Raw genomic sequence first — 17,124 nt, forward strand, 5'->3', positions numbered from 1 at the left:
TCCCCATCTTGTTATTGCAGCTGGGTGTTTATCTCACTCTTTTAAGCTCTGAGGTGTCATCATTACAACTTATCCACAATAATGAGACTTTGTTTTATAAAGCTGTTTAGGCATTAGTGATATTTAGGTATATTGAGTACTCCACTTACCTGATGGTTTGTCAGTGGAAGTTGGGATACTGGTAACTGAAGACATGGTTGGGAGAGTCGGTGGTAGAATCTTTAAATTCTGGTCACTCTGGATCTCATTGGTGGAGATTTGGTTAATGATACGATTGTAAGTGGGAGGCTGGTAGACTCGATTTGGTGGCTGTGGAGGTTGTGGGATTGGTTTAATGGAGGGTGTTCTTTGGCAGTACTCTTCTAGCTGTGCAATTATTATAGACTGGTTATTAGCAATGGATACCAAATGTTGGTACTTGTGCTCCAGGTCTTTGTATTTATTTGCAAGCTGCAACATGTCAGCAGTCTGATTCAGTATCTTATTTTCCAGTTGGGAAAGTTCTAAAGCATTGTCCCGTTTCCGTATGATCTCATGCAGCAGCTGCATGTACAACTGGGTGACCCGCGAGTTCATGTTGCGGCTCTCTTTTCGTAAAAGCTTCACCTCATTAACAATTCCTCCATCTACCTCCACCAGCTGCTGGAGGGTTTCGATTTGCCTCTTTTGCTTTAACAGCTCATTGTTCAGTAGCTCTAGTTCTTGCTTATTTACCCTGTTTTCAAGTACTTCGGGTTCCTTTGAATTAACGCAAATGGCACCCGTCACTTTCTGCTGAGGTACAATGAAGGTATAAGTGCACTTGTCTTGTGTGTCGCTGGCGCGCTTATACCTGTTTGTGTAAATGAATTCTTGCTCCTCTCCCGCATCGCTGCCTTCGAAATCTTGGGTCTTGCTGGCACACACTCCCACAATAGCCATTAGCAATAAGCAAACTGCTGCCTTCATGGTCCCTTTATTTTTGAATTGGCGTGTATGAAAAGCGCTTTGTGATCTGTTTTAAATATGAAGTACATACACAATATTAAATACCCAATAATAAATCACAGCAAACAAAAAAGCAGTACTGTTCTACTAGGCAGTAAATGTGTTTTAAAAATGGTAACTGATCCTTAGAAATACCTCTTTATTTAAAAGTATAAAACTGTTGTTCAAAATCAAGTTAGCAGTTAGGCAAATTTAACCAGAAGGTGGTCTTTGGGTGAAGCAATTTTCCAAGTTGCTCTTCATCATTCTCCCAAAGTTGATAAACAGAGGCAAAATTGAGATGGCTCACCATTCCTAGCTGTATTTTTGTTGGCCTTTGCTAATCTTGATTTCTAGATGTGTTGCCTTGAGAAGATGTTTTGCGTCTAATGACACTATCTGGAAAGTCAGCAGAGATTTGGCTTTTTCACATATCATCACAACTGCCTGAAAATAGCCAATGGCCAGTAATACAAGTCGTGTGTTACTGTCCTGGCAATCTTAAAAGCAAGAAAAAAACCACCCCCAAAAGTTGCTCTATTGGCCTTCTAAAAAGAGAATGGACAAGGTTGTCATAAGCCTCATTGTCTGTAGTGACTAGGTGTCTCCCTTGTGATGGGGAAAATAAATAAATATGTATATACAGACAGCATGTTAGTAGATTGCAGATTCATTTGAAGTAAATAGTAACACCCTGGGCTTTGTTCTGATGATTGCTTACATCTCTCCATCTCTCCCTTCCTTGCTCTCTCACTCTCTCTCATATGTAGCTTGCAGGGGTTAGCAAAGCTTTTCAGCAGAGGGCCGGTCCACTGTCCCTCAGACCTTGTGGGGGGGTCAGATTTTTTTAAAAAAATAATAATGTATTCCTATGCCCCACAAATAAGCCAGAGATGCATTTTACTCATGTAAAAACATGCTGATTCCCGGACCATCCGCGGGCTGGGTTTAGAAGGCGGTTGGGCCAGATCCGACCCCCGGGCCTTAGTTTGCCTACCCATGCAGAGTGAATGGCCGTTTACGAAAGTTAGAAGCAGAGATAGAAAGAGCGCCATGCACAACTCTGTTTAATGTTGGTGGGAATAGCAGGCAGAGATGAGTGGAGGAAGTGGTGGGTGAGAACTCCCTGGTTGATTTTTTTTTTTTTTACTAATAAATTAGGATAGATTAGCTTCATACAATGCCCTCTTGTCCTATCAAAGACTGAGTAAACCCAGGAGGGCCAGGAAAAATTGGAAGAATGAGTTTGAAGTACCCTTTGCTCCAGTGCTTGGGCTTCTTCAGGGAGAGCCCTCAGTCTGATTTGATAAATGATTTGATATAACAGGAGGCATTTTGAAGATGTGTCCATATTCTGCTCTTCTGCAGGAAAGATAGTCATTAGACTGAGTGACGCAGCCACCTCACATGATTGATTTTGGACATTATTAAATGGCAACAAATATTTATTCTATTACTTAGTGCTGTGTTTTTATTGCCAGGGAGAGGCATCTGTGGGGTTTTTCTGCCTCAAGAGCCAAAATAACTTGACCAGCCTTCTTTGCTATAAATCTTAATTAGGTTGGGTGGAGGAGTACAATCCGGTGCTCTGCCTCAAGAAGCAGAACATATTGTGACAGATGTAGTGCCTGGTGCCTTCAGTTACTGAATGCTCAGTTTTACTCATTGCTTCATTTTCATTTCTATGGCTTACAGCAAATGAGCAAGCATGCTGGTGCCCAGAGATAAAATGGTGGTTGCTTTGTTCCTTCCATAGACCTCCTGCTGCCCTTCTACAACAAGCTACACCACAAGTTTGTTTAATGTTACCTGTAAACCTGGCCCCATGCTTTGTCTTGCTCAAAGCAAACCATGAGCTGTGTAACCATGGTGTAGCTCCCGAGCTAGGTTCAGTTCTAATGTTCTGCAGAGTTCAGTCCTGAGGAAAGTCTCTAAAATAGTGAGCATTTAATAAAAATGATTTGGGGGGAATTATAGTGAGCATTGGTTCTATTTTCTCTTGATGTGTATTGCAGAGTTCTTTGGCTGGAATATCTAGAAGTAGCACCCCAAAATGTTTCTGGGTTCCCAAGAAAACCTCTCAACTTGATTATACAATTAAATTTCTATTCAGACCTTTCGGAAAGCCTTCAGCAAAGTAACAGCAGTTTTTAAAAAGGAAATACATTAAATCAGAATACTCAACATATCTACTTCATAGATGTGAAGATTTTGTAATGCCTAACTAATTCCCAAATCAAAAGCCAATACAAATGAGACAGCACTTTAGTAAATACTTGAGCTCAGACTGTGACGACATCAAGAAAGGATTTCTACTGTTAACATAATGCATGATAGTACTGTACGGCAATATTCTTTTGTGAAAGGAAGAAGGAACTGTTATAAACTCTGTGTAGTCTTTAAAGCAATGTCAGTCAAATTCTTGAAGAAATTTGAAGCATAAATTAAAACTCCCTCAGACAGTTTTAACTTGCATTTGCACAGTGGGTCACACTTGGTGACCCTGGCAGGCTTCCAGACCTCATACTTTACACAGTTGAACTATTCTTGAAAATGTCTTCAGCATAGTAGTTGTTAAAAAGCAGGCTCGGAGGTGGGAGTGAGGTCTTGTTTCAATGTATAGCTTTCAGTTCTCTCTTTCCCCTCTTACTCCTTGCAAACCCTTATTCAACATGACCAGAATCTCAGTTTTTCTGTTGAAATTCCTTTATGTTGTATTTTTACAGTGTTTCTCCATTTTAAGAGAAGGCTAGCAATTTGGCCTTAATGCTCTAGTTTTGCTATCACAAAAGCTCCTCCTCCAACAACAAAAGTGCACAGATAAAGATCATTTGCATGAAGATAACTCATAATGTTAGCAATGATTGTACTTAGATGCACTATAGCAGCAGCTGTTGGTATTTCTACCACTGGTAATTTATGTAGCATTTTATATGGCAGTGTTTATGTCCCTTTGCTGTGCCAGCTTTGCTGACATTAGTGCCATGGGCCCCTTGGCTCTGACATGATATGGTGGAGGAAGAAGGAGCAAATGGGGGACTGGAAGACTGGCATCCAGGAATGAAGAAGAGATGCCCTCCCCACTCTAGATGTGAGAGAGGGAGAAGCAGAGCTGGCAGCTCTCTCCTCTGCTCCTCCTGAAGAGTTTCTCATCAGGGAGGACCTTGGCCAGCAAGAAGGAGGATCTGAACAGAAGGAGGCAGCAGCCGAGCTAGAGGCAGAGGCACAGAGGCGCAGGACACAATCTTGTTGCCAAGAACTAGGTGGTGCCTTTGAACGTGAGATCAGATGCACCCAGCCAAACAGCACACTTGTGTGCATGTTGTAGAACTATAGGGCGAACGAGTCTTCTGAGTAAGCTCACCCTGCCTCATCTTTAAAAGCTTTGTGGGAGGGGCATGTCAACTGTTGGGACATATTCATAGCTTTTGTTCTATTGTAAACCTCTTGCCTTGCTCATGAACTTCAGAACCTTGACTTCTGGCCTTGAGCCTGTACTGCTATTAGCCTGAATAAAGATTTCTTCTTTGTTTACAAGTAAGAGTTGTTATCACTGTACTTTGGGACAAGAGCCTGACAGTAAGAATGGTTGCTGCCATTTGTATTTAAAGATGGGAAACTGAAGCTGAAAGTGACTTGTCCAAGGCCACATAGTGAGTTTATAGCTGAGGTGGAACCAGGGCCATCTTAAGCATATCTGGTGCTGTGGTGCGAAGATCCCTCCGGCGCGCCCCCCTGCCCTGTTTCCCAGCGCCCACCGCGCGGCTGCCGCGGGCGCAGCAGTGCGGCGCCCCCCTGGCGGCCCGGCACCACCCAGACTTGCCGTAGGGCTGGCCCTGGGTGGAACTTTAGCCACATCCCTCAGATCAGATTTCAGCTCCATAGCCACTCAACCCTACTGGCTCTCTTTAACAGTTCTACCTTTCACCTTTCTTTCACTCATTTTTTATAAAGCACATTTCATGCTCTGAATCCAAAAGAAAAAACCCAGGCCTTTGAACTTGGTTTACTGGTTTGGAGAAGTTCTTTTGCTGCTGTGTTTTAGTGTGGAATTTTGAGTATGCTGAAATCAGTGGCTGAGCTTCCATTAACACAGGTAGGGCTGGCATTTCTTCTAACCATCTGGTTTTGGCTATTCAAATGGCTGGTAAAGGGGTGAGAAGAGTGAGGCAGTAATGGACCTTATTGTGTTTACTCTTAAAGTGTTTGTTCAACTAATTGTGTCTCGAGGGGCACAACTGAAAATGTTCTTATCTAATAAGTAGAGGGGAAACAAGCTTCCAAAGAAAATATATTACTTTTCTCCCCTGTTCATGACAAGGAAAAACAAAACTAGATATTTTCCTTGGCACTTCAAGTTACAAGTGAGAAAATCAAGACTCACTGTGGGAATTATCATGTTGCACTGTAAGGCTTTTTTACATTTACTTTCAGCTTTTAAGTTATAGCATGTTTTGCTACTTTTGTTAAAGTCGCAAATAAAATTTCTTCAAGTTCTATCAAATTATCATTATGATAGTTTTCCTTCCTATGCCAGGACCTCATTTATATTATATTTGTAGCTCAGTGCAAGTTAAGGGTCCACCAGCATATTTCCTTAACCAGGAGAGGAGACTACTTTATTTCTAAATGCTAGAGAGAATAAAAAACAGAGCTTTTTTCAGCCAGAACTCACCAGACCTCAGTTCCGGCACCTCTCAGGTGGGCGCCATTGCCATTATAAGAGAATGAAGGAAACATTCATGGTGAGTTCTGGCACTTTTTTCTAAAAAAAATAGCACTGATAAGAATTATAAGATAACATTTAGCAAGAGCTCAGATAGATTGGACCCAAGACATTTCGCCATCCCAAGGGGCTATACAGTGGTCCCTCGACTTACGAACTTAATCCATTCCGAATGCACATTCGTAGGTCGAAAAGTTAGTAAGTCAAAAAGCGGTTTCCCATAGGAAAAAAAAAATCAGAAAAATTTGTAAGTCGAAAAAAACACATTTAAAATTCGTAAGTCGAGGAAACCGCATTTAAAACCGCCAATGGTTTCCGTTCGGATGTAGAAAATTTCGTAAGCGTGCGGCCATTTGTCCCGTTAGCAAGTCGAAAACTACAGATGTTGAGTAATTGGTAAGTCGAGGGACCACTGTATTATACGATTTGAGGACAATGTCCTAGAATCTTTAATAGTGTCACAAAGCTTGCACTGACATACCCCTCAAAAATATTCTTCATCCCCAGTAATTTCATGTGTTGATTATACAATTAAGACTAAAATGCTTCAGATAATATGATGTTGGAATAGTATGTTATTTCTGAAACAAGAGGTACCTCCTAGGAACCTCTCCCCACCCATAATATTGCATTTTAAGCAATTTTTTGGATACCCTTTTTGTTTTAGATATTTTTTCATGGGGAGATCAGAGAGAAAGTACCACCTTGGCTTACAAATCTGTGTGTGCATGTATATTATAGATAGATAATGTGCACCACATGTACAGCAGCCTGCACTTACTCCCATCCCTTTGTACAGTGGTACCTCTACTTACGAATTTAATGCGTTTCGAACGCACATTCATGAGTCAAAAAAATTTGTAAGTCGAATCCCATAGGAATGCATTGGGAGAAAAAATTCGTAAGTCGAAGCAACCCTATCTAGAAATTCGTAAGTCGAAAAAATCCTATCTAAACCGCATCCAAGATGGCGGACGGAGCTCCGTTCATAAGTAGAAACATTTGTAAGTAGAGTTATTCGTAAGTAGAGGTACCACTGTATTTGGCTTTCAGGTGGTAGCTCTGTTGGGAACCTTTTTGAAGACCAGACCAGATGCAGTTTCAACACATTTTTTAATTTCAGTTGCCCAGCATCCTTGTAATAACGATGCTGTCACATAGCCAATCACATTTGGCTAGGCAATACTATTTCAGAGGCCAAACAAAGCTAATTGGGATTAGAAGCAATGTTTCTTGTTATATTACAATTGCTTACTAAGGACAAAAGGAAAGCCCCACAGCCATAAAGTATCATAAAGGTATTTTCTGTGCCCAGACATTAAATCTATTTATCTTAAAGATGGTTTGTTTGTTTGTTTGTTTGTTTGTTTGTTTTGCTATGCTGAAAGGCAAAGAGCTGTACAATATGCAGGTGGCACAAGGCAATGTTTCTATGGGAAATTACATTGCGCTTTGGAGAGAAGCTAAAAAAACAACAACCACTAAGCATTTTGGTCCATTAAATGTGCACTCAGCTAGGTTTTTGGGAGGTGGGGGGGGCGTTTGTTTTGTAGGTAGGGAAAGGAGGATTGGGCAAGAAACCTTCAATATGTTCACCTCTCTCAGTAAGTCCACCCCCTCACTACTATTGTTGCCCATTGGTGCTTCTCATCTGCTTCATCAGTGCCATCCCATGATTGCTTGCTAGACAAAGCCAATAAGAAAGCAGTGACAGCTACTGCTCATAACTGCTGTTTGCTTGCTTCTTATTGGCTGAACAACTCCAGGCATGCCTGGAGGATGCGGACCATTTGGATCCCTTCCAGTCGGGATTCAGGTTTCATCATGGGACTGAAACTGCCTTGGTTGCACTAGTCGATGATCTCCGGCAGGCTAGGGACAAAGGTGAGAGCTGTTTCCTAGTTCTGCTGGATCTCTCAGCAGTTTTTGACACCATCAACCATAACATCCTTCTGGACCATGTAGAGGGGCTGGGAGCTGGGAGCACTGTTATACAGTTGTTCCGCTCCTTCCTCCTGGGCCGTGTTCAGAAAGTGGGGGGGGGGGTGAGTGTTCAGAGCCCTGGTCCACTCCCCCATGCTTTTCAACATCTACATGCAGCCGCATGTAGAGATTATCAGGGGGTGTGGGCTGGGTGTTCATCAGTATGTGGATGATACCCAGCTCTACCTCTCTTTCAAATCAGAACCAGTGAAGGCAGTAAAGGTCCTGTGTGAGTGTGTGGAGGCAGTTGGAGGATGGATGGCGGCTAACAGATTGAGGTTGAATCCTGTCAAGACAGAAGTACTGTTTTTGGGGACAGGAGGCAGGCAGGTGTGGAGGACTCCCTGGTCCTGAATGGTGTAAGTGTTCTCCTGAAGGACCAGGTACGCAGCCTGGGAGTCATTTTGGACTCACAGCTGTATCTGGTACGCAGGATGAGACCCTATCTGCCTGTAGACTGTCTCGCCAGAGTGGTGCATGCTCTAGTTATCTCTCGCTTGGATTACTGCAATGCACTCTATGTGGGGCTACCTTTGAAAGTGACCCGGAATACTGCAATTAATTCAGAATGCGGCAGCTAGACTGGTGACTGGGAGTGGCCGCCGAGACCAGATAACACCAGTCTTGAAAGATCTACATTGGCTCCCAGTACGTTTCTGAGCACAATTCAAAGTGTTGGTGCTGACCTTTAAAGCCCTATACGGCCTCGGTCCAGTATACCTGAAGGAGCATCTCCACTCCCATCGTTCAGCCTGGACACCTAGGTCCAACGCCGAGGGCCTTCTGGCGGGTCCCACGCTGCAAGAAACCAAGTTACAGGGAACCAGGTACAGGGCCTTCTCGGTAGTGGCACCCGCCCTGTGGAACGCCCTCCCACCAGATGTCAAAGAAAAGAACATCTACCAGACTTTTAGAAGACATCTGAAGGCAGCCCTGTTTAGGGAACCTTTTAATGTTTAACAGAACATTGTATTTTAATATTTTTTGGGAAGCCGCCCAGAGTGGCTGGGGAAACCCAGCCAGATGGGCGGGGTATAAATAATAAAGAAGTATTATTATTATTATTATTATTATTATTATTATTATTATTATTATTATTATTATTATTATTATTATCGCTCTGAGCCAGAGCAAGAGGAAGGTGCAGAAGCAGGTTGCAGTGACAAAGAGATGGGGCAGGTCCCGGTGATTCTAATCAGTAGGCTCTATGCTGGGGTGTGGGCATTCACAGGTGCCCACCAAAGCTAGCCTTGATTCTGCACCATTTCTCTCGGGCAGCCACTGCTAATTTACCTGCTTGCTGTCTCCCAAGCTAGCACATCTGTTGTCTTTAACTCACTGTTTCTCTGCGATTTAACTCTAGTTTTCGGAAACATCAATTGTTGACCTAGCAAGCAGGACTGCCATAGTTTGTTTCTGTGTGGAAGATATTTGTGTGTCATAGGCACTTATTGGAATGTATGGATTATATCATCGCTGAGTTTCTTGCTCCATCTTTCCTCTTTACCTACTCTATCTTGAAATACCACTGAAATTTCAGCAGTTTTACTTCTGCTCTTTGGAGGTTGTTGCTCTACTTTGTATTTCGCTGACACTCTGCCTTGACTAACAACTCATCTATACCCCAGCACCAAGGCAGGCTTTTATGTCTTAGAGGGGTATTTCAGCATATAGCTACTATTATTGCTTTACTAAGAGAGGCGTGCAATGTCTCTGGAAGGCCCCATGCTATACTGAATCAGAGTCAATTGCTGGTTTAGATGCAGACACTTTGAGGTTCCATTTCCCATGGTGCACGTTGAAAACATGCAGAAAATATCTAACAAGAGTTCAAAATGCATAGTTTTAATGCCTGAACAATTAACACTCAGGTAAGAAGATAATTGTATGAAGTTTTAAAGAGCTTATCAAAATTGAATCAGCCTTAGTAAGTCAGGAAAACATATTTCACAGATATAACAAGCTCAAAGCAAAGATACTAGTAATCAATCTGCCCAGCAATTCCCACTTTACTCCTAACTTCAACGAAAGCAGATCATGGTTAAATGAATGTGATCGCAATCACATTTAAGGATAGATGGAAACCTAAGTTAATACCCAAGTGAATGTGAAAGTTCATGGTCTTTCCCCTTTCAATATATGTATGTCATAAATTGGTTGGGCAACTGGGTACCAGTTTTTGGAGGGTTTTTTCTGCATAATAGTTCACAGGCTGAGTAGTGTATCAAAATGTTTTGGCCCAATTTTCATAAGCAGCAAACCTTCATACCCAAATGAATGAGAATTCATGAAAGACCTAGTGTTTAGCCATGTGGTATTTTTCCCTGAAAAAATAAACCTGAGTCTCTGACCATTTATGAACATACCAGATTGCAGTAGGCACTTCATTGGGGTATTATTCCCTTTTTCTGGGAATAATGTAGAATGCAAAGCTGTAATTGGTGTTTTCTGTGCAAATTTTCTTTAAAAAAATCACACAGTGACAGCGGTCAGTTAAATTATGCTGACACCCAACTGCTAGGTGCTAATACATTTGTAGTTATATAAAGATGCTTCTTATTTTATAATACATTCTGCCATAGCTAGAATGTAGAAAAAACTGGTTTGATAATCTGAATGTTGTAGAACTTGTAATTGTGACAAAAGTATTCTAATTATAGATACTCTAACTAGTTTATAGTAGATACTGTAAGTTGTCAGACTAGTTCACTTTCTCCTTCTTTCCCATTTCCTACAACATAGGCCTTGTCATTTTGTTATAGTGAGAGTTCCTAGACTTTGGGTTAGGGGCCACCACCAGAAGACCACTGAAGTATTTTGTTTGTGTCTTTGATCAGCTAGCAATATGAATGGTGCAAATTCAAGGAGCTTTCTGAATGTTTACTATCCTGGTGAAAGTTTGGAACCATAAATGACTCAGTAGTAGATGCTTATGTAAAATATTTGGAGCCTGTGATCTACAAAGCAGTTTGCACTCAAACTATTGAGTGCTTTGCTTCTAAACAAAGGGCTACAGGGGCCAGTCTTCAAATAATCCACTTTGGCACAGAGCTCTGCTTCTTAATGATAGAAATGTGCTAGCAGGTGTACATAGCTGGTAGAGAGGAAAGGTTACTCTGTACATGATCACAAGAGCTCTTTTCTTTACTGTTGCTTCATATATAGCTGAAGTTTAAATTGAATTCTTCTAATAATAATAATAATAATAATATAGAAAATAATCACTCATATCATATTCATCAAAGAGAGGGACTTAAGATGGTATTAACATATTATAATTTCCTAGACATTTGAGTGATTATATTCCACATTGCTATATTGGACTAGTTCCTTGTTCTGGCAGTCTTATTAGTATGAAAAATAGCATTGCTGCTTTCTTGCAAAAAAAAAAAAGGCACCTGGTTTGCTCTCCCTTGGCGACTTGGATTTCATTAGTAAGTTTCTCCAACCACAATGGCAATTTGCCAAAATTTACTGTACCAGAGATATATGAATAGAGTCGTATTGTTCCACCACAGTTTTGTTATCACAAATCTGGCAGCAAGTAACATGAATCTAATAAAATTCTTAAATACAATCCTCCCCCAGGCTCAAACAGTGAAAATAGCTGACTAAATTTTTTAGCAACTGTTTGCCTAGTTGTGGTGTTGACCTCCTTTAGTACCTCATCCCAGAATCCTACTACATGCAGACACTCCCAGCACAGATGAATGTAAGTACCCTGTCAATAAGTGCTGAGTACTGTTTTGTTGTGCTAGAGGTCAAATTAGATATTTAAGGAATGAAAAATTATGTGAGGTACTTTTCATCCTGACACAGCCTTTGTTGTCACCCTAATTCCACGAAGCATGGGTTCTTGTAAAAAAAATCAACAGGGGTTAATCTCCCAGGTACCCATGCATTTCACAATCCAGTGTGCATAAAAGCAGAAGGGCTCAAGAGCCAAATAAGATTTTTGCAAGACAAAGTTCTAGATGGAACTTGCTGAGTGGAGAGTGTGTGGAAACACTCCTCTTAAGACAGGAGAGAAAAAAATTATATGAGGCCACTTTATTGTGTTGGATATTGTAAGGAACAGATAGATAGATTTTTTTTAATGTTAACTATCATAACAAGCATATTGTACTCCTCAAATGTGAAACATGGTCTGGCAGCAAGTGTTTTTAATATCAGAACCATCCAAAATACTTAACCCCCAAACAGACACACACACACTTTGTTCTTGAACCCCTCTGTGGCAGAAGCAGTCCTGTTTTTCTGTGTAATTTAAACTATGCAGGTAAATGCAGCTCCCTTCATTTGGTTGAGAGCCCCTCCAGCTCATTTCCCACTTGCTGAGGAGTGGCATAGATGCCCCCAAAGACAGGGATTATTGATTAATTCTGCAAGAGCATTGTTTTGAAATGGTACTGAATGCCTTCAGAAACTTTAAAGGATTACCTATCCCAAACTTTGTAGCCTTCCTCTTTAAGATTGCTGACAAAAGATGGCAGGCCCTATAACTGCCCCTACAACCTTTGTTTCTGAGATAAGCAGAAAGTTATCAGCATTTTGTTAGAAATGTTAGAAAGCTAAACCCAAATGTTACATTTGTTCTTACTCCCCTTTAACAGTGGCCTCACTTTATTTTCTTTTAAACCTACCCATGCTGAAAGATGTGTTAACATTTTTTGCTTTCTGTTTCATGTGTTAAGAACTTTGCAAAATAAGAACTTTCCAACACTGTTTGATCATATCTTGCTTGCTTCAGATTTCCCACTTGGCATCTATTGCAAAAACTGTTGCAAAAACTATTTCCAGCTCTACTTAGCTTGGACTTTTTTTTTTTAAAGAGAGTTTTCACTTAAACATACAAACACTGTGATATTCTAGGAGCTGTTACTTAGAGGAACTTTCTGTATCTTTGATCAGTGCGTGAAAGGAAAGGAAAGACTAGCTTCCTGGGTTGTAATACAATAGTCCTTTCAAATAAGTGACACAAAGTGTAGAGGATTTTGCTGTTATATTTAGGAAGGGAAAATATTTTGCACATAAACAATCAATATTGTGATGACCTGGTTGTTGCTGATTTTACTTTAAGAAATCCTTAGAACTTTGGCACATCAACTAAATTAACAAACATTCATTTTGATTATTATTATTTTAATTCTATGCAGATCTAGTAACATTTCAATGTTTAGATGAATTCATTTTAATACCGGTAATAAAACCACATTTAAAGATTTCTAACTCAAATTTATCAGCCTTATCAAAAATCTGGCATTGTTCTTCTAAATCAAGAGCACTTTTGGAATGACTTTGCAGCTAGCACTGAAAATATAAATATATGTTAAAAGTGACACATCTCAAATTCTTACCCTGTTTCCTTCTGGTTTCTCTCTTCAATCTTGAGAATTGCTTTAAAGATAGCAATAAAAGATTCACTGACTAGATCATCCAGAGAAATAGTGACATCACTGATTGCAGCAAAATAAATGCATTCATTCGCGATGAGGGTTATCTAGTTTTTGTTGCATGAAAAGCTTCATGCATTTGGTACTGTGCTTGGACGGATAACATAAGAAGGCTATTGCAGTCCTGTTACTTCCTTATTGTTTAAATTCTTGTTCCTTTAATTTGCTCGCTGAATCAAAGCCGTCGGTCCCCATGCTATGGACACTCAGGGACAATAGGCTGCAGCACCGACTTGCTTTTCAGGAGCTCTGGCTCTTTGCATTTCAGTTTTGAAGCTTTCAATCCATCATTTCAAGCGAAGCTAAAACAGCCCTATTTGAACTTCAGCTTCTTTGTGGTGGATTTACATGCTGGAGGAGGGGGGGGGGAGATAATCAAGCATGCGTTAAGCAGACAAGTTCTGGTTGGATAAGCTCCGCTTCCCCCTCCCACACGGGCAAGGGATCCACCAGCAAGAGACACATTCAGGGCCTCCCCTTAACCACAAACAGTAGAGGGCTGGCTGAAGCCAAACTTTTACCCGGTGATGTCACAGCTCTCCACAGCTTGGAGAAATCTAAATGTGCAGGAGACTGCCTCCCTGGACTTTGTCAGAGAGCAAATGCTGAAAAGCTATGAAAGATATGAATGCTTCATACAGCTTTAACCGCTGCTGTTTAATGCAGGGTGTAGTTCTCTGTCTAGGATTATGTAATAGATTTTTAACTAACCCCCCCCCAACTAAAAATAAAAGTGGGCGGTGTGTGTGGGAGAGAGAGCTGAATAACTGTGACTCATTCTTTATAATAGAGTGTAGAACTTGCATTATAATACCTAGAAATGAGATTAATGGCTAAGCATTCACTATTTTCATTGTAATTGGGCTGGATGTGTGTGCTTTCTCCCTCATCCCACCCCCATGCATTCTCTCTCTCTCTCTCTCTCTCTCACACACACACACACACACACACACACACACACTTCAACTCTGTTTCTCCCTGCATACCCCCATGCCCTTCATTTTCCTGGAAGTGCAACAAAATTATCCTTCAATTTTGCCCAAGGGGCTGCTTTTAATTACTCCTGCCCCTAAGGGAAGCAGTAGTCTCAAAACTTGAGAGAGCCTGCTTATTGGTCCAGGCCCAGGGGATGAGATTTACCTGTACAACTATGTACAAGTTGCTACACAATTTCTGTAGAAAGAATTATTGCATTGCTTGCATGATAGACTATATGTGTTTTAGGTTCTAATCCCATCCTTCTTCCAGGGTTTAGGAGAAATTGACAAGGAGCGATAAGAGTTCTACATTTTATAAAGGGAGGAAATCCTTATTACCATAGGACACCCACTAAAGGGTGTGTTATTCATTGTGGGAACGTGGGTAGCATTGTGGGCTCTTGGGTTTGCCGGTTGGAAGGCCAGCAGTTCAAATCCTTGCGACGGGGTGAGCTCCTGTTGCTCTGTCTCAGCTTCTGCCAACCTAGCAGTTTGAAAGCACACCAGTGCAAGTAGATAAATAGGTACTGCTGTGGCAGGAAGGTAAATGGCATTTCTGTGTGCTCTGGCTTCTGTCACGGCTTCTGTTCTGTTGTGCCAGAAGCAATTTAGTCATGCTGTCCACATGATTGGCGGTCCGCCTTCCGCCTCCCTCTCAGCTGCAGGGCAACTAAGGGGGAGGTGGCAGGCAGACACGAGCCCCACACGGCTTGAAAGGGTGGTGCAGTGCCTGCAGGCTCCTGAGCCACCCAGGAGAGATGCATGGCTCAGATGTGCTTCAGGCCCCACGGTAAGTGGCACCCCCCTGGGTGAGTGGTGCCCAGGGCAGCCCACCCCCAGCTACACTGTTGCACATGATCCAGATAGCTGTCTGTGGACAAACACTGGCTCCTCTGCCTGAAGTGAGATGAGTGCTACACCCCGTAGTCATCTTTCGCTGGACTGAACTGTCCAGGGGTCCTTTACCTATTCATTGTGACCCTATGTGAAGTCAGCTGGCTTTTAATGTACTTCAGATTACATGTTAGTGGCTGCCTGCTTTGTCATGCAAATTCTGGGACCAATTTCAAACTGTTAACTGATTTCCACATGTCGCACACTGACATTAACCTTAGGCATGGAACTATGTTAGCAATGCTTCCAAGTGCACATTTGTCATACTGAAAAAATGTACAGTTCTGGAAAGTGTCTCCCTTATCTGTCTGTCTTTGAAAGGCACTTGGTTGAGAATAACCAGGAAAGATTTACTGAAGAAAGAACCAAACATTTTGAATCCATAGCTTGGTAGTTCATATCTACTGTACTTTCCTGGATGATCAGTGTTGATCTGTAGCAGCAATACTTTGATTTGTATTGCGGTGAATACAGTGAAAATTTGTGGGCTGTAGGACTTCTGGTTTGCCGCATATCGCATGCAAGAACCTCTCTGGATGATGGTCACTTTGCCCACCCAGCCCTCTTTTCAAACTCAACTTTAATTTATTTCATACAGTACTTACACTTACTAGACACCTTATTATTTTTATTTTTTAAAGGTGTAGACATCATACGATACATTCTAAACATGACAATTATACAATAAAAATCAACAACAGATAAAAGTGAGGATAAGACTATCGATGGCTAATGATCACAATAGCTATGTTCTGCTTCCACTGTCAGTGGCAGTATGCCTCTGAATACCAGTTGCTAAAAATTGCAAGTGGAATCTTAGATGCCATGATAATCTTTAATCATTTGGTAATTAAAATCCTTGACCCATGTGTTTAATTGGCATGAGTTCTCACTATAGGTATATTAAGCAGCAGGCTAGCTGGTGGTGACTAGAAGGCTTGAGAGGCGTTATTTCCCCATTCTTAAACTCCATAGCTCTTAAGCGCCTCTCGGCTTGTGAACAAGGAGAATCTCAAAGTGTACCTAAGAAGAACTCCTGGCTGTATTCTGTTCAAGCATTTCAATGTGGAAAAACAGTTCAAGGTAAGGGAACTGTACATTTTTCCAAAAAGAAAAGGATACTGGTGACCTTTCCAATGTTTATGATACTATCTGAGGAAATTTCATATTAGTAGAACTTGGCTGGACCCCAGTAATTGCTTGCTACCGATGGTAAGTGATTTTGCAGGGTTCATTTGATTGATCACTATTCATCTTTGAGAAATTACAATTCAATGACAATTTGTGAAATTGCAAAACCTGCCACCCCATAAATCTCATGCATTTGGGTTCATTTTGTTTATATCTGAAGTCTAGGCTACAAAGCACAAATAATCCTGATGGAGCCAATACGTGGGCCTGTGGAGATTATATGTAGCCTTTCCAGATGAAATCGGTTAAGCCCCAGTATTGACTGCTTTTAAAAAGAAGAAGAACCAGAAACCTGTGGCTTTCAGTTGTTTTTGGACTCCAGTTCCCTTCAGCCCCAGCCAGCTTGGTCACTTATACTGGTAGGGAAGAAGTGGGTGATAGGAGATGTAGACTGGCAACAATTGGAGGGCCATAGGTTCCTTATACAGTACCTGTGATTTTATGAATTGTTTGTTGCTTTTGGTGGTCTCAGGCCACGGTGCATGATGCAGCCCTCTGGGCCTCTCTTTCTGGCCTTCAGGACTATCCCCAGACCAGACTGTTCACTGGTTCTGCTCTGACAGAACAACAGCCCTCAGGTGCTGTTGCCTGGATAGAATGTGTCCTTGAATTGTGGTGATGGGGCTTGCCTGGGTGGAGCTGGGTATGTGGAGATGCTTGTTTATTGAAAGCTCTGAATTCTTTGTGCCTGTAATGTAGCCTATTATACAAAGTTGCATCCGTTACTCTGCCCACTGAGTCATGCCCACCACTATCATGCAGCTCTGGAAGATTTCCCAGCCCTGTTGCAAAAATACAGGGTGATTCACAATGAAGCATACAGTTTAAACACACTATAAAAAAGAAGAATGTAATATATCTTATGTTACCTGTAATAGAATTGCAGGCAGATGTTTAAAGTTTTTTTTTTTAGAAACAGTCACATATGTTCTAT

General features: G+C 41.4%; 2 protein-coding genes across 16 annotated transcripts in view; one reads left to right on the forward strand and one right to left on the reverse strand.

Annotated features, from left to right (window-relative positions):
• The window catches only part of ANGPTL2 (angiopoietin like 2), a 30,542-nt gene extending 16,784 nt beyond the window's left edge, over positions 1–13,758 (reverse strand). Inside the window, exons 1-3 of one of the 2 annotated variants that reach the window (XM_088664944.1) lie at positions 13,033–13,394; positions 5,642–5,731; positions 150–994 (exon numbers count right to left, since the gene is read on the reverse strand). In XM_088664944.1, the coding sequence (XP_088521070.1) occupies positions 150–948 (799 nt within the window). In that variant the 5' untranslated portion in view covers positions 949–994; positions 5,642–5,731; positions 13,033–13,394. Of the gene's footprint in view, positions 1–149; positions 995–5,641; positions 5,732–13,032 lie in introns of both variants that reach the window. The other variant, XM_035113383.2, reaches the window with a different exon arrangement.
• Positions 1–17,124, forward strand: part of RALGPS1 (Ral GEF with PH domain and SH3 binding motif 1) — a 206,914-nt gene that overhangs the window by 104,191 nt on the left and 85,599 nt on the right. The gene's annotated exons all lie outside the window — the stretch shown is intronic.

Source organism: Zootoca vivipara, chromosome Z2 (genome assembly GCF_965207765.1).
Source record: "Zootoca vivipara chromosome Z2, rZooViv2.hap1.1, whole genome shotgun sequence".
Classification (NCBI taxonomy): Eukaryota; Metazoa; Chordata; class Lepidosauria; order Squamata; family Lacertidae; genus Zootoca; species Zootoca vivipara.